At 51.3% G+C, this 21,045-nt stretch overlaps 10 protein-coding genes across 10 annotated transcripts; 3 read left to right on the forward strand and 7 right to left on the reverse strand.

Annotated features, from left to right (window-relative positions):
• Positions 1-779: 779 nt before the first annotated feature.
• Positions 780-2,576, reverse strand: act1 (actin ACT1; the record flags this gene model as incomplete). Its single annotated transcript, XM_056966400.1, has 6 exons — positions 780-1,010; positions 1,073-1,844; positions 1,939-1,969; positions 2,129-2,184; positions 2,386-2,416; positions 2,570-2,576. 6 exons carry the CDS (start codon positions 2,574-2,576, stop codon positions 780-782), a joined length of 1,128 nt encoding a protein of 375 aa, XP_056823181.1.
• Positions 2,577-3,487: 911 nt separating this feature from the next.
• On the forward strand, positions 3,488-4,199 carry fes1 (Hsp70 nucleotide exchange factor FES1; the record flags this gene model as incomplete). The annotated part of the gene is made up of 2 exons (XM_056966401.1): positions 3,488-3,889; positions 3,957-4,199. The coding sequence occupies 2 exons, from the start codon at positions 3,488-3,490 to the stop codon at positions 4,197-4,199; spliced, it is 645 nt and encodes a 214-aa protein (XP_056823182.1).
• Positions 4,200-4,966: 767 nt separating this feature from the next.
• Positions 4,967-5,703, forward strand: N7477_004739 (UPF0220 family protein; the record flags this gene model as incomplete). The annotated part of the gene is made up of 3 exons (XM_056966402.1): positions 4,967-5,065; positions 5,187-5,447; positions 5,542-5,703. 3 exons carry the CDS (start codon positions 4,967-4,969, stop codon positions 5,701-5,703), a joined length of 522 nt encoding a protein of 173 aa, XP_056823183.1.
• Positions 5,704-6,071: 368 nt separating this feature from the next.
• On the reverse strand, positions 6,072-7,472 carry N7477_004740 (uncharacterized protein; the record flags this gene model as incomplete). The annotated part of the gene is made up of 1 exon (XM_056966403.1): positions 6,072-7,472. One exon carries the CDS (start codon positions 7,470-7,472, stop codon positions 6,072-6,074), a length of 1,401 nt encoding a protein of 466 aa, XP_056823184.1.
• Positions 7,473-7,966: 494 nt separating this feature from the next.
• Positions 7,967-8,603, reverse strand: N7477_004741 (Vps55 family protein; the record flags this gene model as incomplete). Its single annotated transcript, XM_056966404.1, has 3 exons — positions 7,967-8,100; positions 8,292-8,505; positions 8,565-8,603. 3 exons carry the CDS (start codon positions 8,601-8,603, stop codon positions 7,967-7,969), a joined length of 387 nt encoding a protein of 128 aa, XP_056823185.1.
• A 353-nt stretch (positions 8,604-8,956) lies between these two features.
• pre5 (proteasome core particle subunit alpha 6) lies at positions 8,957-9,860 on the forward strand (the record flags this gene model as incomplete). Its single annotated transcript, XM_056966405.1, has 3 exons — positions 8,957-8,994; positions 9,048-9,159; positions 9,225-9,860. 3 exons carry the CDS (start codon positions 8,957-8,959, stop codon positions 9,858-9,860), a joined length of 786 nt encoding a protein of 261 aa, XP_056823186.1.
• Positions 9,861-9,973: 113 nt separating this feature from the next.
• N7477_004743 (LOG family protein) lies at positions 9,974-10,880 on the reverse strand (the record flags this gene model as incomplete). Its single annotated transcript, XM_056966406.1, has 2 exons — positions 9,974-10,709; positions 10,846-10,880. 2 exons carry the CDS (start codon positions 10,878-10,880, stop codon positions 9,974-9,976), a joined length of 771 nt encoding a protein of 256 aa, XP_056823187.1.
• Positions 10,881-11,279: 399 nt separating this feature from the next.
• On the reverse strand, positions 11,280-12,414 carry med6 (mediator complex subunit MED6; the record flags this gene model as incomplete). The annotated part of the gene is made up of 3 exons (XM_056966407.1): positions 11,280-11,846; positions 11,916-12,277; positions 12,327-12,414. 3 exons carry the CDS (start codon positions 12,412-12,414, stop codon positions 11,280-11,282), a joined length of 1,017 nt encoding a protein of 338 aa, XP_056823188.1.
• A 317-nt stretch (positions 12,415-12,731) lies between these two features.
• pabA (aminodeoxychorismate synthase pabA) lies at positions 12,732-15,158 on the reverse strand (the record flags this gene model as incomplete). The annotated part of the gene is made up of 1 exon (XM_056966408.1): positions 12,732-15,158. The coding sequence occupies one exon, from the start codon at positions 15,156-15,158 to the stop codon at positions 12,732-12,734; it is 2,427 nt and encodes an 808-aa protein (XP_056823189.1).
• A 514-nt stretch (positions 15,159-15,672) lies between these two features.
• Positions 15,673-20,936, reverse strand: N7477_004746 (histidine kinase-like ATPase domain-containing protein; the record flags this gene model as incomplete). The annotated part of the gene is made up of 3 exons (XM_056966409.1): positions 15,673-16,376; positions 16,424-20,757; positions 20,809-20,936. The coding sequence occupies 3 exons, from the start codon at positions 20,934-20,936 to the stop codon at positions 15,673-15,675; spliced, it is 5,166 nt and encodes a 1,721-aa protein (XP_056823190.1).
• Positions 20,937-21,045: the final 109 nt, after the last annotated feature.

Here is a 21,045-nt window from a genome sequence, read left to right on the forward strand (position 1 = left end):
AGGGGGCTTGTGAGTCCTGGAATGACTGATGCTGATCCTGTATGATGGATAAATGATATATACTCCCGCACTCTGAGCAATGAAGATTACACTTGAGTCTTTTTCTTGATTTAGCCTTGTATTTTGGATAGGACAGTAGTTTCCTTGAGTTAGCATGGCCCGAGGGACTTAAAACGCTCGGCGTCGGCCGAAGATGTATATCTGTAACATATTTCTGCCCCACTGGGTTTCCTCTGGATGTTTCAGACAAACCTCTGCGAATAATTGGAAGCGCCTAATTGGTTAAGCGACAAGAGTGGTCTTTCGATCACGAGGGGACACTTCTATTTCGACGTCAGTTCTATGATTTCATCTGCAGCTACTGACTCCATGGGAATAGGGCTACTCTACGAGCTTCAAGTGGGGTCTACAACTTGAACAGAATGACACGACTCAACAATTTCGAAGATAGTAAGGCTAGAACAGAAAAAGGAACGCGAACCGGTGCCAACTCCATGTACACATCCTCACCTACACCGTGTCGCCTCGGCGTGTGCGCCCTGGAGGTCGGCGGGGGTTTGGAGATTTAAAGAGTGGCTCGAGGTGGACTCGCAAAGAAACAAAAGACGAGAAAAGAAAACAAGGACCGACTCTATTCCACTAAAATCGAGGATTTCCATTTTCAGGCTATTCGCTGGATAATGCGAGTCCCACAACGCTTGCGATCCACCAGTGCCTCCATCCTGCCTTTTAATACACCAGGAAAGTAAGAGCGAAGACGATCAACAAAGCGTAGAAGCTTAGAAGCACTTGCGGTGGACGATGGAAGGACCACTCTCGTCGTACTCCTGCTTGGAGATCCACATCTGCTGGAAGGTAGACAGGGAGGCGAGAATGGATCCACCGATCCAGACGGAGTACTTGCGCTCCGGGGGAGCGATGATCTTAACCTTCATGGAAGAAGGAGCAAGAGCAGTGATCTCCTTCTGCATACGGTCGGAGATACCGGGGTACATGGTGGTACCACCAGACTGGGGGGAGGTCAGTATTTGATGCGTGAATGCTAAGGATAGAGAAGGGGGGGAAGACGTACCATGACAATGTTGCCGTACAGATCCTTACGAACATCAACATCACACTTCATGATGGAGTTGAAGGTAGTGACGTGAATACCACCAGACTCAAGACCCAGAACGTTGGGCTGGAACAGAGCCTCAGGAGCACGGAAGCGCTCGTTACCAATGGTGATGACCTGTCCATCGGGAAGCTCGTAAGACTTCTCGAGGCTGGAGGACTGAGAAGCGGTCTGGATCTCCTGCTCGAAGTCGAGGGCGACGTAGCAGAGCTTCTCCTTGATGTCACGGACGATTTCACGCTCGGCAGTGGTAGAGAAAGTGTAACCACGCTCAGCCAGAATCTTCATCAGGTAGTCGGTAAGATCACGGCCAGCCATGTCAATACGCGAGATAGCGTGGGGAAGGGAGAAACCCTCGTAGATAGGGACAACGTGGGTAACACCGTCACCGGAGTCAAGGACGATACCGGTGGTACGACCGGAAGCGTACAGGGAGAGAACGGCCTGGATGGAGACGTAGAAGGCGGGGGCGTTGAAGGTCTCGAAGACAATCTGGGTCATCTTCTCACGGTTGGACTTGGGGTTAATGGGAGCCTCAGTCAAGAGGATGGGGTGCTCCTCGGGAGCCACGCGGAGCTCGTTGTAGAAGGTGTGGTGCCAAATCTTCTCCATGTCGTCCCAGTTGGTGACAACACCGTGCTCGATGGGGTAGCGCAGAGTCAGAATACCACGCTTGGACTGAGCCTCATCACCGACGTAGGAGTCCTTCTGGCCCATACCAATCATGATACTGTGCGCATGTTAGTTTCTGGGAGGGCTTCTATCAAAGTTGCCATCCATTCGTTGATGGAGAGTCAAGATGGGGGGGGGGGGGTGGAATTTACCCATGGTGACGGGGACGACCGACAATGGAGGCTAATCAAGTGGAGTCAGTAAAATTTAACATTTCCAGCAAAAGAGTGAACAGCAGAGCCGCATAAAGGGCCAAAAAAGCACGAGGTGGTTGACTACCCACGCAAGGGCGGGAGTCCGTGCCAGGAGGAGGGGTGTCGGGTTCTGTGGGGTTGCACTTACGGAAGACAGCTCGAGGTGCGTCGTCACCGGCGAAACCGGCCTTACACATACCCGAACTGAGACAATTCATCAGTAAATGGATTCCTCGATCATTGGCATTCTGGTCTGCCCAGCGCCCACGCTGGGAGTGGTCTGGGAGGCGATTGGGGACTCAATTTGCGGTAGCGGCGGATAGGGGGGAGGGAGGGAGATGACAGATGGACCGCGACCGAAATGACCAGGTCGAGCTCCCAGGCGAATCGCAATGCATCACGTACCCATTGTCGATAACGAGAGCAGCAACTTCCTCTGTAGGAGAAGCAATGAATTAGCCACGAATCCGGGATGTCGGGGTGAGCGGCTCCCGGTCAGCTTGGTTAGGCTTCCCCCAGCTCTGGAAGAGGGGGTGGGAGAAGCCACATCCAAGTAATTAAGGGAGCCACAACGGTAGAGATCACGTACCTTCCATGGTGAATGAAAGTAAGACTAAAGGGAGATGGAAAAGTTATAGAGATGGGGAGAGAGAGTTAGGGGAGAGAAGAGAAGGAAGGGAGAAGTGGAGAGGAGGGGAGGGTTTGTGATGGTTGGGACGTGGACCTGGTGTGTGCGCCTGGGTCTCGACTAACCAACTCCTTCCCCCCTCCCCGATCGACCGCCTCTACTTTATAAACTTCATTCCGAGGCAGGAATGTCCGATCATCTTTATTTTACAATGCAATTGCGCATCCTCGTGGGGCACAGGGTCCTGCCGCCTCAATTCCTACTGGGCAGGGTGCATCCCATAGCGCTGACGCAACTACGCGGCCTCGACATCATGACCTTGGCGCCTATCACGAAGAAGATGGAGCTTAGATGCCTAAATCGACGTCTAGAATGTCCAATGTCCAACTAGATACGTTCCCAAGTGTGTTCACATGTGGCGGGGGGACGTTAAAACCGGGAAAGCAGGTCACTTCTAAGTATAGAACCCCTCCTTTCGCAGCCGCTATAGGCCACGTAAGGTCAAGAGAGGTACTTTAAGGGTACCAGCACGCTGCATACATCAGACCAGACATGTGGTCTTTTGAGACATAGAATATCATGACGGTTGGCACAGTGTATGTGCTGAATGCATTTACTGCCCTAACCTAGGGTGTCCATAAGGCTACCTTGGTACCTTGCACGGTACACGCAATCTGTCTACCGCCATTTCGAAAAAGGTGGCAGTGTCGGAAGACGGTGTGGAAAGTCACGTGCTGGAACCCGCTGGGTGCCGCACGAAGCATCTCGATTCTGTGATTATGTCATACGGTGTAATTTCAGTGTCCCTCATATATCTACGGAGCCGCACTCTTGCATTCGGTTCCTCGACTGCCGCTATACCTTCCCAATTTACTCAATATGGACCCTTCAATGAACAAGCTCCTTAAGTGGAGTGTTACCAACTCCCAGCAGCAAACCGAAGATGGCACCGTCACTGCTCCTAACCCCACCGACCAGCCCCGCGGCAATCTGACTCCGGACATGATCAATGCCCTATTTGGCGGTCCTACCGAGGCTGACCTCATGAAGGCTGCCATGGAGGTCTTACACTCCGACGAGTCCGACCTCGAGAACAAGCTCATCGCCTTTGACAACTTCGAACAGCTGATTGAGGGCATCGACAACGCCAACAACCTCGAGCCCTTGGGTCTCTGGACCCCATTGGTTCAGCTCCTCAAGCACGAGGAGCCTGACTTGCGCCGATACGCAGCCTGGTGTATCGGCACTGCCGTACAGAACAATGAGAAGGCGCAAGATAAGGTATGTACCCCTGGAACCCCAGCATCTGGCGTAAATGGTTGGGATTGAAACTAACATCTCTGCGCAGCTTGTCGTCTTGAATGCTATTCCTACTCTTGCCAACATGGCCATTGCCGACCCCAACGCTCTCGCGCGCAAGAAGTCGATCTATGCGCTCTCCTCTGCCGTGCGCAACTACCAGCCTGCTTTGAATGAATTGGTTAAGGCTCTTCCCCAGGGTTACTCCGCCGAGAAGGTCGACTCGGGCGATATGGAGGCAGTGGATGCTATTATGGACAAGCTGCGAGAGACTCCCGTCAGCTCTGAGTGAATTGCTGTTGGGCAGTAAAATGATGTTCTATGACATACCTCTCCGATGCTGCATTACAGCATGTGAGGAGAACGATGCGCTGGAATAACCTCAACGCGGTATCTTGGCGCCGGGGATACTGCGCCGGTGCAAAGAGCACCAGTGGCTCGAGCCACTTGGCCGTTGACCAACGGACTGGCTTCGACAAGTCGACCCGATTCACGCACCACGATTCGAGTGACGTTCTTGCATCGCGGCACTGAACAAGGCGGATCTATCTCGCCCACATGGTCCCGCGTAACAATTCGTCACGCAAGCCTAATTCTAGGCAGGAAAAGTTTGAATTCTGAATTGAAATATACCCCAGGACTCAGGTCCCACCAATACATGAACATTATAATTTGTCATGGAAGTTGCCTTGAATAATTGTGTATACCTAGAATCATCTGCATAAGTAGCTCAAGTCTGTTGAAACCTAGAAAGTAAATCTCGCTGCCTGAACCGCACAGTTACGGACAACGTAACATGGATGATGACGACGACAAACCTTGACACCAACAGAAAGCAAAGGCAGAAGCATTCCCCCGGACATCCGCAACTCTGGAAATTCCCCCTAAGATCCGAAATTTGAACCGATTCGTATTCGTAAGTGTGGTGGACACCCCCATGCACAACAGACTTGCCCCAAAACATTCGCTACAATCTCTCCGCCGGCCCGACATTTCCCCGAGAAGCCATCGTCATCCTCGCGCCCAACGACCATCACATCGAACAAACCACATAAAACCATGGACGTCTCAAGCAACCGTCTCTTCCGCTTCTCCAAGCCAGAATGGCTCAACAACGCCGCCGTCCGTAACGCAGGCGTCTACACCTCCGGCGCCCTGGTAAGTCCAGTCCAGTCTCCAACCCTCCAACCTCCCAAGTCGCATGCAGCTCCCTAATCACAGCCCCCACCTCGTCCACTTCCTTTTCGGCGGAAGCTAATCATTCGTGTGTGATATACAGTTCGCCGCGGGCTTCTTCTTCCTCGTGGACGTCGCCGCCTTCTCGCATAGCCCCCTCAATGGCTCAGACGTGCATATCAAGTTCGTGGACTGGATCCCCGGCATCTGTTCCGCACTGGGCATGCTGGTGATCAACTCGATTGAGAAATCGAGGTTGCAGGCCGATAGTTTCAGCTATTCGGGGACGGGCGTTGCGTGGAAGGCGCGATTTGTGTTATTCCTTGGCTTTGCGCTTTTGGCGGGTGGTCTTGCTGGGAGTGTCGTACGTATATACCTTTCCTTTACCCTGCATTGAATCTTCCAATCTGGGTCTGGAGCATTGTTGAGAATTGAGTGGCTAATGCGAAGCGAACTAGACTGTCATGGTTCTCAAATACCTTATCAAGGATTATCCGATTCAGACGCTCTACTTCGGTATCGCGAATGTGGTTGCGAATGGACTGGTCATGATGAGTTCGGTTGTTCTCTGGGTGTCGCAGAATATTGAGGATGACTACACTTACAACCTGGCTCTATGATTATTCTTCCCGGTGCCAAACCGATACCCTAAATTAGAAATGTTTATGGCGGAAGGATTGGCTTTGTATTTTATGCGCTGATGATTTTGGCTTGGGCATTCGCATCTGGCTCAAGGGCTAGGACTTAGCGTCTTCAAATTGCTTTCGACTTGTTCTTTGAACTAGAGATCTGTAGATTGAGTTTTATTGTAAGTTGCAATGTCAAGATGCAATGTGGAGACTCAAAATGATGTGATTGCGCTTCGTGACGGTATGTTGTGTCGAAAATGTGAAATCCATCCCATGTAGTCCCTGAGCGCCCTGAAAACAGAAGTACCATTAATCCGTAAAGTCGTAACATGGCGTTATAAGGATCCATGCATATTGCCTTAGTGATCCTCGCAAAAAAGTCTTAATAGCTCGTCGATGCAAGTCATGGTTTTGTTCTTCTCCAGTAAGAGAGGCGGTGATCCCGCTGACTCTTTAAGATACTTGCGCAGTGCAAAGGCTGCTGCTTTGTAGGTTGCATGGTACATAGATTTGAACTCATCGTCGTCTGCTGAAGCGCCTGGTGCTGGCGTCTCAGCGCGCAATGTCTCTGGCCCCGGCGTTGCATTTGAAGTTTCAGGATCGTCGCCAGAAGCGGGTTTAGTTGAAGCCCGAGTATTGGAGCGATGGAAACCATAAAGACGCATGGCTGTGAGGATGGTCCTCGTAATAAGATTCTTATTCTCTGCAATTACGGCTTCCATGCTTTTGGGTGGGGACTTCGGCATCGCTGTATCTTCGAGGGAGACGGAAAGTCCCGATGGAATTTGGGTCTGCTGCAGCCCGCGACGTGAGGTGGAGTCGAGGAATGGGTTTGGTGTTGGTGCTCGCTTTTGCGGGTCGGCGGTTACACCTGGAGTTCCACGTACGCCGAGTCTGCTACCTGGACGGTGCACGTTGGCACCGAGGGATACAGAGCGTGACCTGTGTGCAGCAACTCGGTCCAGTGATGGAAGACTCGGTGTGTCGTCTTCGGGCTCGCGCTTCACGCGAAGAGATTGGAGGTTCTGTGAAGATGATGATGGTCGTGATGTTGCCATTAGTTGGGAGACGGCCTCGCCGCCTCGTTGCCGAACACGCCGGTGATGCTGTGCTGCGACCTCGAAGAGAGTCGCGACTCGTTTCCTCTTAGGGCTGGGCGAGCTGATGTCTGGAAGGAACTCGGCCTGTGTAGAAATTCCTTCGCCGTCGCAGCTTTGTGGTGGTGACGGGAAGGCTTGTGCTTGAGCGAGAAGAGAGGTGGAGAGTGGTGCTGCGTAAATTCTGAGTTCATACGGTTTTCTGGGTGGTGGATTCACTTGGCCATTGATCTCAGATGGTGACGAATGTGGTGGAGTGGGTGGGCGTGCACAAGATGTTGCGCTGGATAACACGCCATAAATCAAGAGATCCGACGTGACTACGCCAGCATTTTTGACAGAAGTACCGCCTACGCTAAGCAGCAGGCCGGTTGGACACTGTAATGGCTGGTGGAGGTCTAACTCGTCCCCGTCTGGCCATATAGCGCCGGTGAGCTTGGTCTGAAGCCATTGTGATGTGCCCGCGTGAGATGTATGTAACTCGAGATTGGGACCCGCTCGCGCGTGTAAAGGGACCAAAGACGGATTCACAAAACTGCGTAAAGAGAGATTTGAGCTTTTGGGGATATCGCATGGCCAGTGGGAGGTCGGATCGACCAAACGGATCCCTACAATGGTCAGCAAGAAGCGCAAGCTATCGAGAGGCGTTGGTGGTAATACCATTCAGTTGTCGGTCGGAACCTAAAGAAACAGACCCTGTCCAGACATTCATAATTGACAGTTCGACAGCAGAAGCGTCTCACATGGTCATTGCATTTTTGGTGTTGTCGAAGTGGGTGATCCGCAATTACGTCTATGGACACCCGCGGGACGCGCACTAGATTCGCGCGCGAGATCACGTGAGCCATATCTAATTTCAAGAATGCCACAAATTTTGTTTAACGTTGATGGTTTGCGAGTCGAAATAATCGAAAAATATCTATATATACACTGTGTTCAACGTACACCCAGAGTATCATAGCCAATGAGATGCGAAAGCCATTGAGCGTAATGGACGCCGTGATGCTTTCCCAACCATTTGTCTGAAACATGTCGTGCAAAGGAGAAACCAAGCTTGTCGAAAATTAGATGTCATCATGAAAGCAATTTTGACGTCTGGAGGAATCCTAAGAACAGCTGAGCAAGTCAAGGGACTACCACCAGCGATTCACTTGCAATCAGAACTCCTCCTGCTCTTGGAAGAACATGGAGAAGCTGATGATCGTTCCGTAGATCAAGAGACCACCGCAGATCGACATGATCATGGCCGGGAGGCCGATTTCTCCGCTGTGGGCCAAGATGGCGGGAAGTGCTAGAGAAGAGGGGCTGTCAGCGAATCCAGGCTTGTGACAGAGTGTAACAGTGTAACCAGCGACCAAAGACCCAAGGCAAATTTGATTATCCGGAAAGAAACATGTTCCATCGTGTAGGCCCAGAATTAGATGTGGGAAGTGTATATGCGGGGAAAGGCATCGCAACGGGTCGCAACGGGACGAAACTCACCAATTCCAGTGAGGACCAGGAAACCAGTCATAAAACGCCCAAAATCCATCGCGGAGTTGCTCGAGCTGTCCATGAAGTCATCTGGGTTCGCAACTCGTCCGCAGATCCAATTGGGAAGCGGCGCAATGATATAGACGGCGACGACCAGGAGCGGCCAGTACTTGTGCCAAAGGGCGGAGGAGAGAATAACGAGCAGGAATCCAATTGCGAGCACCTAAAAGACAGTAAGTCTATATCCCCAGCCCAGCGTGTGGGCTTGACATGAGCACGTACAAACGAAAGCGCGATGATGGTCTTGAGTCCAGCCGCCATGATTGCGGAGTCGCCAAAGCTGCGGGACAAGAAGGAGACGTGAATGGTACGACACAGTATTCCGACGAGAGAATAATTTGTAGCGCAGGGATGGTAGTCCCAGAGGGATCGAGAAGAGGGAGCTTGGAGGTATTGCGAGGAATGGGTGACGTTGGCGCCTGACGGTCACTGGGTGTGGTTGCCTCAGGCTGTCGGAGCTCATGCTTTACACCGCGTCACCTTCACCTGCCTGCTCCAGCTTCCCCATCTCTGCTCCGGGCTCCCATCTTGATTGTCTGCTTTTTCATTTCTTTGCCTGACCGAGTCGATATCCAACATCATATTTTCGGGTCTGATTCGTCTCGACCTTCGCCATGTTCAGAAACAACTACGACAACGATGCCGTCACCTTGTAAGATCTCCCCCGATCCCGCCAAGGACACATCCTAATTCAAGTCCCATTAGCTCCCCACAAGGCCGGATATTTCAAGTTGAATATGCCCAAGAAGCCGTGAAGCAAGGTTCCGTCGTCGTGGGATTGGTGAATAAGACACATGCCGTCCTGGTCGGCTTGAAGGTTCGCTCTACCCCAAACACAAGAAACATATCAGAATTGAGCTAAAAGCGCCACTATCCTTCCAGCGCAACGCAGAAGAACTCTCATCCTACCAGAAGAAGATCATTGAGATCGACTCGCACATGGCCATTGCCATTGCAGGCCTAGCCTCCGACGCCCGCGTCCTCTCCAACTTCATGAAGCAGCAATCTCTCGGCTCCAAGATGACCTACGGCCGACCAATCCCCCTCGACCGCATCGTCTCGCAGATCGGTGACCGCGCTCAGACCAACACCCAGCACTACGGGAAACGGCCCTATGGTGTCGGCTTGCTGGTAGCCGGTGTCGATGAGGCTGGCCCGCACCTGTTCGAGTTCCAGCCTTCCGGCCTCACTCACGAGATGGTTGCTTGTGCTATCGGTGCCCGTTCGCAGATGGCCCGTACGTACCTCGAGCGTAATTTGGATAAGTTCCACGATTGCAGTCGCGATGAGTTGATCAATCACGGCCTGCGCGCGCTCAAGGAAAGTCTGAGCCAGGATAAGGAGCTTACGGTGGAAAATACCTCGATTGGTGTTGTTGGACTGGCTGGTGAGGGCGCCAAGGGTCGCTTTGAGAGCTTCAAGCTGTATGAGGGTCAGGAGACGGTACCTCTGTTGGAGGCGCTCGAGCGCTCTGAGCAGTCTGGCACAGCTGAGGATGAGACCATGGAGGATTCATAAATTTCGAAGTTTTAATGAGAGCATAGACATGAATAATTGATGCTGTGCACTGCCGTTCTATACCAGCTACCGTGGGCCTGATTCATTTGAACAATGCCTATGTTTCTTCGTCTCTATACCTCGTTAAGCCTGGTGAAGCCTCGTGAACTCCAATCTAAGGAAACCCTCACTCCTCCCCCCCAATTCAGCTGCATCCGATCACTACTACACTGATACGCCAACAGCTTAGGCCAAACCTCCGTAGGATCCTTGGCTTCACACAGGATCGACCCATTCTCCCCACTAATGAACCCCTCCGATACAGCATTCTTCACCCAACCCAACAACCCATCCCAGTACCCATCAATGTTCAATAATACCACCCCCACGCGATGAATCCCCAATTGGTTCCACGTTGTCATCTCCATCACCTCCTCAATTGTACCAAAGCCCCCAGCAAGCGAAACAAAGCCCGACCCAGGTCCTCCCTCCAGCACCTTTGTCGCCATCAGTCGCTTACGCGTGTGCATGTCCGGTACGATCGTCGTCATCCCGTATTCTGATTCCGGGATTCCTTCCTCCTCGTTTTCAGAGATTACTCGTTCCGCGGCTTTGCCTTCCCCGGTGCTGGTGTTGCCATTGGCGACACTGTGCTCGGCGGTCACGGTGGAGATCTTGACTAAGGCGCGGGGGATTATGCCGTGGACTGCCTGGGGTCCGGAGAGGGAGACGAGATTTTTGGCAATCTCACCCATAAGGCCTGTTGTGCCACCGCCGTAGACTAGTTGGACATTGTTCTTGTGAAATTCGTAGGCTAGAGTTCGTGCTGCTTCGAGGTGGACTGGGTTTTTGCCGGCTGTTGAGCCGCAGCTGGTATGCTTGTTAGCAATGGTACATTATGTCAAGGGGGGGTTCCCGGGGTTTAAAATGAACGGTCATGGTTTGGAGGGGTAGGTGTCCAGGTGTTGGAGATGTAGATTGCGGTGAGGGGAAGGGGGGCGCTTACAAGACGCAGACGATCGGGGGCTTGTCTTGAGTCATGGTGATATATAAATGACAGGGACCGTGGTCTGAATGTACTTTGACTCTGTACAGAAGGTCTTTTCAGGGGAAAGAAGATTAACAGTGGCGAGAAGTGGGTGACTCTGGACCGTGGGGTTCCGATAAGAGATAAAGAGGCACTCTTTGAGTCACGCTGGTCCATGCGACTATGTGGTTGGCTACGGTTACACCAGTCTGAAGGTGGTTGCGATTTTGATTCTCTTCTCGCTTTCAACTTGAGAATGAGCAGCCGGCGTTGCTCTGGTCATATTCCTCAAGATTCCAATTCCTAGTATGTTCATGCTAAACTCCAGAAACACCAGCATGAAACCAGCAAAATGCTCGCCCACATGTGTCATAGACTTGGTAGAAAAATGGGTATCATAGATGCGGGTCTTATTAGCTCGCAATCCGGTTCTTCTTGCGCTGCCCCTTATTCTCTCCCGAGCTCGGCGGCGAATTGCCCCTGTCCGACGCTTTCCCAGGCGTGTCCACCCTAACCTGCGGCGTAGAGGAACGTCCAGCCGGGCCAGGTGTATTGGCCGTGACACCTGGTCCAGTCCTGAGCGCGGCCTGAGATGCACCGATTGCACGGTCGTTTTCACCAGCGCGTGACATGATGAATGAGCCGGGCTCACCGACCAGTGGATTCTCGTCCATGAATTCGTCTCCATACTGTGTAAATAAATTGAACGCCTCGCCCAGGCTTCGAGTGTCCTGAAAGCTGGTGTTCGTGCTCGTAGTGACTATGCCGAGGCCTGCTTTGGCGGATGCTTGGGTGTCGGCGGTGGAGGAGGGTGGGACGTCGGGCATGGGGGTGTTTTCTTTGCTTTGTTGCGAGGCTTGAGGGCCGGGCTCTATGGCGCGGGCCATCGGTGGCATGTATGTGTGTCCGTAAGACGGTGTAAAGGAGGGCAGCGTTGACGCAGTCTTCATCAGTCGTGATAGGGATGTAACGGCTGATAGCTGTAGGAGAAATTGTGAGTGCTTTGTGAAACAATTGCGATATGGTGGGGGAAGGGGGGAGGGGCTTACAATTCGGTTTCCCACGACACTGGCAACTGATGGAGCCATGTAGATGCAATCACCAACAACGAAGTAAGTGGAGATCACTGACACCTCGTCGTCCATGCCATTGCGCTTCCGCCGGTTCTGCTTCCGGATCACCCAGACGTTGGACGGCTCATGCGCAAAGCGAGTGTCAGACTGCGCAGCGGCTTGTAGAGGATCATATGCGACAATAAATTCCAGGCCTTGCATAGTCTTCAAGCGAGCTTCGAAAGCTTCGCGCGTCTCAACGAAATGGCGGAAGGCTTCATTGTAGTTGGCTTGAATGGCTAGCGAGGCATTGTTCGAGGTAGGGTCAAAGAAAGGGGATTCGGCGAAGTAAAACAAAACTGTAACGGAGTTCAGCCTGGTTTCACGGGTCAATGGCAGCGGACTGACTGTTGTTGGAATGTAGGAAACCCCCCATCATCTGGACGTGCGGGGGAGACCGCCAGAGGATTTCCTCCATCGCTTCATGGCTGGCCATTCTGAGATCTCCGAAAATATAATTCCCAAATTCAGACCAGCTGTAACAGGGTCACTTTCGAAATGAGGGAGACTTAGAGAAAGAAAATAGTTGGAGACAGTAGAAGGGTAGATGTGAAGGCGGAGAAAAGTGATGTTTTGGTTGTTTGCATCGATCTATCTTTTATCTTTAGCTTCATTGTCTAATGTACATAAAACCCCCCAACTCCAATGCTAATGTTGAATGAAACTCTTCACTCCAGCTCATTGTTCTATTGTTGAAGATACAACGAGCTGTGCCTGTAGTGAGGATTTGCGATATATAAGAAGAAATGCGAATCATGGTGACCGGCTAGCCTCTTCACTTTCAGACGGAGCGAAGACATTGCAGACCGTGCGCAGCTTTGTCAACATCTCCTGCCATTCACCCTCAGCCGTACTGAGGGTGGTGACTGCGCCACCAGCACCGATCCTCCAAGTTTGTTGTTGACCTTGCGGCTCGGTAGTACAAGTAAATGCTGTGCGAATCAGAACCGAGAAGCTGCCACCACCGCCCAGATCTAGGTAGCCCATGACGCCGGAGTAGATGCTACGCTTCCTGTCCTCGATGTTTTGGAGATGCATACACGAGCGCTCCTTTGGTGCGCCAGTCATAGACCCCGGGGGCAGGCACCGCTGAAGAGCCGTGAGACCATGAACAGCCATGTTGGAAGACTTCAACTGAGGCATGTGTCGAACAGCGAAGCCAGTGTGATCGGGGTTAACAACACCCTTGACATGGGTAATCATCTGGTAGACTCGACCGTGGTCCTCAACTTCCAACAATTTCTCGACGTGGACACCGCCAGATCCACAGATACCATACAGATCGTGGCGAATGAGATCAGCGATCATCAGGTTCTCGGCCATTTCTTTTGTCGAGCCCAGAATCTCGCGAGCCTTCTCCATGGTCATCTCGGGTGTCTTCCGGACAGTGCCCTTCATCGGTTTCATCTCCAAAGTAGACTCTCGATCCCAATTGAGGAAGCATTCTGGACTACTGCTGACAATCTTTGTGTGTCCCAAGTCTGCAAATGCACTGAACGCGGCCGGGTTATATTTCCTCAGTTTCTTGTATAGTTTCCAAGGGAATGCAATAAGATCTTCCTCCGATGCCGGGGTCGGCAAGGTGATGGATGTCTCGGAGGTGAGACACAGCTCATATGATTCTCCGGCTGCCAGTTCTGCTTTGCAAGACTCAATCTGTCGTTTGTAAGTGGCTTCCTCTGGGAATACAATCTTCGCATCGCGGAGGATGGAGTTCAAAAAATGGGCATCCGCTTCTTGGTCGGCTTGAGAGTTGCGTGAATGCGCCTCTAAAGACTTCAATGTCTCATCAAGCCAACCAGACGGCAGGTCATCGGGCTCGCGAATAGACTGAATGATGGTGTTGCCAGTAATATTGTCGATAACGATGCTCCTGTCACACCATAGCAAGCTGACATCTGCAGGATTCTCCGAAGAATGAGTCGATGTACTCCTAGATGAATGTTCACATGAAGCGGAGACGTGATCTGATCCCTTGGGGTGAGGGAGACACGCAAGACCCAATTCGTAGGAAAAGTACCCGAGAAACCCGCCCCAGAACGGAGATTCCGGGCTACCAGAATTGACCTTTTTCATATCCATCAAATACCGCAGCGCATCCCAGAGCTGGGTCACAGTGAGCCTCTTCTCGATAGCTTTGTGCTCACCATGCAACTGACAAAGACTCAGCTGCTGGCTCTCGACACTGTATTCGAGTCTCCATGACCCCGGACTCGGGATCGATATAATGCTGTACCGCCCATTAGACTGGAACAGCACAGTTGGGGCTCCGGGCTTGTTAAAAATCTCACTGACAGCCTCCGGAGTCAGACCTCGCCCCAGAGACCGGTGTGCAGAAATAGCCCCAGTCGCCTCACTCCATTTCAGCATCTCGTAGGCGACATCTGGGAAAGCGCTCATATCATAATGAGGACTGATGACGGTTTCAGAAAGAGTCCGATAGCCCCCGCGCCCGACAACCTTGTTGAAGGTAAGAGCCATCCGCCACCAATTCTGTAGTAAAGACTTGCAAGCATCTTTCTCCGACTTGCACGATTCAGGGTGAAATTGAACACCCCAGAATGGTTTTTGACGATGGCGCACCGCCATTGGGATCTCACTAGCCGAGCCAGAAATTGGTTCAAGCGATAACCACGCTAGAAATTCGAGCTGGTCCGACGATAGGCGCTGCGAATGACTCAAAGTGTCCAAATTGGCATAGAGAGAGTGGTAGAGCGTCACTTCAATAGATGGAAGGCCCTCAAAAATATCCTTCGAATTCGTTGAGATATGCCTCACCTGGCCATGGAGAGGATACGGAAGACGGTCGATAGGCACACCATGATGCAGACATAAGCTTTGAAAGCCAAGACAGATGCCGAACACTGGGAGCAGTTCGGAGCCCTGGAGATTCCATATATCACGCATGATGCCAACATCTTTGGGCAAGTTGGGGTTTCCCGGTCCAGGGCCCAGCACAATGGCTTCATAGTGGGGTAGAAATTCGTGCATGTTTCCATCTGGCCAGCTGGAGTCGATGGTCATCACTGTGACTTTAACGCCAAGAGTCTCTTCCAGCATCGCAACGACGTTGTACGAGAATGAGTCGTATGCATCAACGTAGAGAATACTCTTCAAGGTCTTGCTTGACTGGGCGCTCTCCGACCCGTCCTCCTCCCAGCCGCCCAATAATGGCGCCATAGTGAGCTGAAATCAGCAGGACGGTATTTTGACAGTGCAAATTGATAATGAGCAATGCTACCAAGCACACTGCGTGAGATTCGGGGAATTATTTGTTCTCTTTTCGATTTTCGAGATTCCCGAGCTCATTGATCGTTCAGGTGTCGAGTGTCGAGTGTCGAGTGTCGAGAGGCGAGTGGCGATATACCCACGTCTTTGTTCCCGTTGCCGCGGATGAAGACAGATAGGGAATGTTAGTGCCGCATAGTATGTCAGATCTAGTATCTAAAGGGACAAATGCATTGTGATGGAGGTGAAAGAAAAAAAAAATTAAGGTTGAAAGGCAAGGAAAAAAGCGGGTACAGCCGGAAATCGGACGGAGCCACTTCGGGTGGCGACGCTTTTCTTTCAATGGTTCTGGACGTTCTAGATGTTCTATATGTTCTGGTAATCTATCTGCTGAGAGACTGGGTATTCGATATGGTCGTTATGGGCCAAATTGGTATGAGATAGAAGATGTGCCACAATGAGAAGATCACACAGCGGGAGTTGCGGGGCCGGGCAAAGTCGCCAGTTTAGCGGCAACCTTGGGGAAATATTGGGCCACGAAGCTTTCCGTATAATAGCTGTGCGCTGAGCTATGGTCGCCAACAAGGTTATGTGCTAATTCGTGGCAGAGAATCACCCACCAATATACAATGGCATCTTTGCGATCGGGGATGGTACTCCGGAGCAGTGGCTGCTCATGCAGCTGCTGGAAGTAGAAATAGTTGCAGAAGATACTACCCGCCCGGTTGAAGGCAATGGTCTTGCCACCTGGGTCGTAGAAGATGCTCAGGCTGTCTGCACGCATTGAGAAGATCGAGCCACACTCCAAAATGATCGAGGCAAAGAGATTGAACCCTGCTCGGTTATTGGCCAGGAAGGAGGATCGTTCAGTGACGGATCTGACGAACAATACATTGACACCACTCGGAAGTGTTGCAGCAAATTCCAGATCATGGCTTGGTCGCTCGTCACAGTACGACTTGCTCTCTTGAATTTGGTTCGTCTCAGGCCGGCTGTAAACATCCGATGATCCGTGAGCGCGACAAGCTTGGACAGCAGAGAGAAGCTCCTGATGCAATCGATGCGGGGAGTTAGAATTGACAGTCTGCTCCGGGCGAAGATTTTGTGGATCGTTTGAGGAATACGGGGCGGAGGAGGCGGCGTTGAAGTACCCGGTAGCAGAGAGCGAGACTGTTCGCCCGTGTTCGAGTGTTTTTGATCCAATCCAAACCGTTTACTCAAGTTGGCAAATAAACCCCGAGGAGCCCTTTCTGGCATAACTGATTCGGGCGGTACGGTATGAGTTTCATCCGCGGAGCCTTTGCCATTAGGCGATTCGGGGAAGACGCCTGGCATGGATGACTGTGATCTCGGCTCAGGTTTTGACTCGGTCCTTTCCTCTTTGGCTCGTTGGGCTTGGGTCTCTGCCCATGCAGCCTCTCTTTCTTGGAGTTCACGTCTCTCCTCCTCCATCTGCTTCTGTCGCTTGTCCTCGGCAATCCGAGCCTCTTGGGCCTTCTGCCTGAGGATTCGCTCCACATTGTAACCTCGAGCACGGAGCTCCAATAGGTCCGTTTTCAATAGCATCTCCAGGGTAAGCGTCGAATGGAGTTTAGGTCGCTTCAAAATAAGATGGACTAGGGATTGACTGATCTCGTAGAGATCGTATCTGCCTGGACCGATACACAAGCCATAGTTGCTAGACAGGCGGGCCACGATAGCGTTGCGCTTTTGTGTGTGAGACACCCGTCGGCCCTTGAGAGAACGCGTTAGGCTTATGGAATTAACCACTTGCACGCTAAAGCTGTGCTCCAGCCACCGAGTTCCATGCTGAATGGAATCCGCGGGTTGATCATGCAAGAATAGTCGCGCACGTTCGAGGATCATTTTGTGTAATTTGACGCCCATTATCTGATCGTTTGCCACACCCCCAAATCGTGCTTGTTCCTCAACTAAACTGCTCAAGGGCACCGCACCAAGGGCGGCGTAAAAATTTTCCAGAATTTCTTCCTGCGGTGCAGCAAGAATATGTTCCTTGAAAAGGTTGAAGCTCTGAAAGTCATCCACAACGACAGTATCTTTCGCGGACGAAAGACTCCACTCTCGAATGTCGAGGTCTTCATCTAGGTCTGCAATGTCCTTTTCCGAGGATTTCTCTTTGCCATTGTGACCTGTCACTCGAGGTGGAATATCTCGACTCGCCAAAAGGAATTTCGCCCTCTTCATATCGCTGAAAAGGTCTTTATCCTTTTTCAGGACCGGGAGGTGCTCCGCCAAAGTTCTTAAAAGCATGAGATATTTGTCGGAACTTTGGAAGGCGGCGGAGATGCGAGCAGGCTCCCTCACCAGCATTCGAGCAATTTCTGTTTTAGTAGGCTCTCTTCTCGACCCAACGGCCAAAAGGAAGAAGTTGGCCTCCTGTCCAAAATCTACAAAGTCGAATATATCCTTGTAGTCTTCTCCGTCGCCTAGATAGCATAGCTTCGGTGAAACAAATCGAGTTTTCGACCCTTTCTCTGAGTGGCTTCTCTCGGTAATGGGAATGATTGGGGAACTGCTAACCCGCTCAATATCCTGTGGACTTAGATCCGAGGCCCTGCTCGCCAGGTATTTGAAGGTCGTTCTAGCATCTCCTTGTGTCTTTGGAGGCTGGCGAATGAGAATCTGAATGCAATCCTTCATAGGAGGATGAGGCTTGACACCCAGCTTCGAAGCATGGCGATGTAGATCTCTCTTGAGAATGTTAAACCCAAACAAAGACGCACCATCGTCTGTGAAACAGTCCTTTGGCGCACTGACAGCTTCCAAGCCCTCGATTGGGAGGAAGGCTACCCCAACGGCACCAATATCATATGTGCTGTAATTATTGGCATGATACTCGGCAATAAAGTATGACAATGCTTTGTTCTTGAGAGCGAAGTCTTTCTGAGCATCACTTTGTACCATAAGCCGGACAAGATCCGATCCGGATGGATAGCTCTTCAAGCCCATCATTGAGAGAAACTTGCCCTCGTTACTAGCACTGTTGTATATCCCAGGCCATTCAATGACGGGAAGGTCCAATGCTCGGAACACATCTTTTGGCTCGTACAGCTGAGCAATCTTAAAGCGACCACTCGGTGGAAGCCGGTCACCTTTCCTGTTTTCGGCGGTACATATCTCTGTTTCCTTGAGTCTATGAATGTCGTTTGCGGGAATGTCTTCGCGAACTGAAGTGAGATATCGGATGAGATCCACATGATTCCATTTTCTCGCAGGCGGGCCCTTTGCATCTCCAGACTGCGGGGCATTGATGAGTCGATCAAAGATCACACCTAGCTCAACAGTTTTGCGAACTCCGAGTGCCAGTAGTAGTTTCTCTTTGACACCATTCAGGCCATGGACCACGGGAAGGTCATCAAATAGCCGGACCGTGGCGAAGTATGTCTGAGGAGGCTGTTTCATGCCAATTTTTGTTGGAATGACAGTTTGTGGTTGCAGTATACTGACAATAGTTTGCTTTGACGTTGAGCTTAGGGTCTCCCATTGCTTTGACAAAACAGGTAGAACCTGCCCAGCAAAAGCGGCGCTCTTTGTGATGTCCTGATCTGCGGTCAGAAGGCTCCGATCCCCGGCATTATCAACAAGCCAGCGCAGCCAGGGAACAACCTGTAGCTCGCCCCATCCCAATGCCTCGAGCTCCTGCTTGCTCAGGGCTTTAGTAAAATGGAAGGGCATCACCGCTGCCGGCACTGGCAAGTCAGCTGGAACGCGTTGAGGATTTAGGAAACTGGTGATATCAGCAAAAATAATGAGCCGAGAAGGTTGACCATCCTTTTCTTCATCATTCGCGACTGCAACCCGAAGAAGGCTTTGAATTGAAAGTCGGTCAAGTTGTCCCATGACGGTCTTTCGGCCCAGCCATGTGAGAAATTCAACAATCTGGTTTGGACGTAATGTGCTCGCCTCTAATTCGCGCTTAATGTCCGAAACAGTAATTTCCGTGACCAGCCCGAACTCTGTCAGCCTTTGGACAAACGCCTTAGCGTTTAGTACAAATTCTTCTGGCAAGGCAGGAATCGAGTCCATGAAGCTGAGATCTTTGGGCGCAATGCGAGTCTGGTGACTGGGGATCACGCCACAAGTGGACAAGATCTCGATAGATGCGTTTTTGTTGCACATCCAGAAGGCATCTTCGATCGTTTGACCTAGGACAGACGATGGCGTGGATTCACGGAATACGAACTGGTTGGCAGTATGTATAGCTTCCGGAAGAACATCGACGATATCTTCTTTTCGAATTTTCGTGCGGGAAGGTCCAACAGTGGCGGCTAATTTGGATTTAATAGTGGCCATTTCTGCGGACCAAGCAATCCGGCAGACCACACCAACTGCTCGCAACATCTCAAGATTCCATTTGCTGATGTAGCGGGTATTCAAATCGATGCTTTCACGCTCGACCGTGGGGATGACAGATGGCGCAGACACATGGGCGTTGAGACCTGTAGTCTGCGCAGTCGGGAATCCAATGAAGACTCTTCCAGATTTCGTGGGGAGGATGGAAGCAAGAACCTCAGATTGAGACGCAGCAACCCCTGTCGTAACATTGGCATCGTAAGATGGAGTCAAAATCGCAATCGTGGCTTTTTTGGGTGGTGGCTTTCGTGTCGCGCGCTCAAGTTCCTTGCTGAGAGAAGAGCCGATCGAAGGCACTATAGACGCAGTATTGATATGCAAGAAAACGGTCGCCGTTTGCATGGTGGTCATGTTGCTCGGCTCATCGAAACGCTCTGTTTTCTGGATCTGTGATTGTTTCTCGGGTTGGGCTGTGAACTTGGAGAAGAAGCTGCGCAGAGAACTTGTCGTGTCCCGAAGATTGTCGAGGCGGAATAAGCTTGCATTAGGATTCCACTCCACAATCCGCATCCAAGCTGCATCAACCTGTGCAATCTCTTGGGTAACCCCGGCAACTTTCATCAGGCCTTCTGCGGTTTTGGTTTCGATGTCTCTCGGAATTGGAACATTGACACCTGGAGCTCTCTTTTTGCGAAGGCGCAAGAGACTCCAGTCATCCAACAACAGCTCTATTTCTTCCAAGGCAACGAATGTCAAGCTACTTGACAGAAATTGGCATAGCGACATAAGAGATGGAACGGGCGAGGAATCGTTTCGGTAATCCAGCACAAATGTTGTGTCTTTGTTCGAGGTTTCACCTAGGTCTAGTCTTCGAGTGAAAAGCCCATTGCCTTTCCAGTAGAAGGCCATGGCCTGATTACCCGATGACACGAATGGCTCCTCACAGTCATCAAAGACACTGTAGAAACCAACACCAAATGCACCAATCTTTGTCTCGTCTGGGTTTCCATCTGCGATGCGCTTTAAACGAGCCCAGTCTTTCTCACTGAATGGAAGGCCGTTGTTTGAGATTAAGAGGCGACTCAGGGTATGGTTGGAAATGGTATGCTTGAGCAGTGCCGTTTGGTCTGTCGAGGACGGAGACGGTACTGTCGTGGAGGGCAAAGTCTCGAATTTGATGGTTACTTTGGTCGCAGCGGCATCAGCAGCGTTTTGAATCATCTCTCGCAAGACAGTCCTGTGTGGTTGTCAGCGTCTGCCCGCCATCTTTATCACCGAACCAACCCACCATTTTCCTGAATACCGAGCGAGAACCTTAGAGATCAGTCCCCTAGTGTCCACTGTGACAGCTTCCTCGTCAGCACCTGATCCCATAGTCCGCGCTTTGAGCGCGCTAAAGTCAATATTCATAGCCATGGCACCGTCTATATCATATAGGTCTAGTGTGTGGTTGTGTTCGAATCAGAAGATGTATCGGAGTGTGTAGAAACGCAGTTGCCTATAGCATAACGTGAGGTGGGCCTTC

Source organism: Penicillium maclennaniae, assembly GCF_028827695.1.
Source record: "Penicillium maclennaniae strain IBT 15551 chromosome Unknown utg000004l:1.0-3007600.0:1.0-3009580.0, whole genome shotgun sequence".
Lineage (NCBI taxonomy): Eukaryota > Fungi > Ascomycota > Eurotiomycetes > Eurotiales > Aspergillaceae > Penicillium > Penicillium maclennaniae.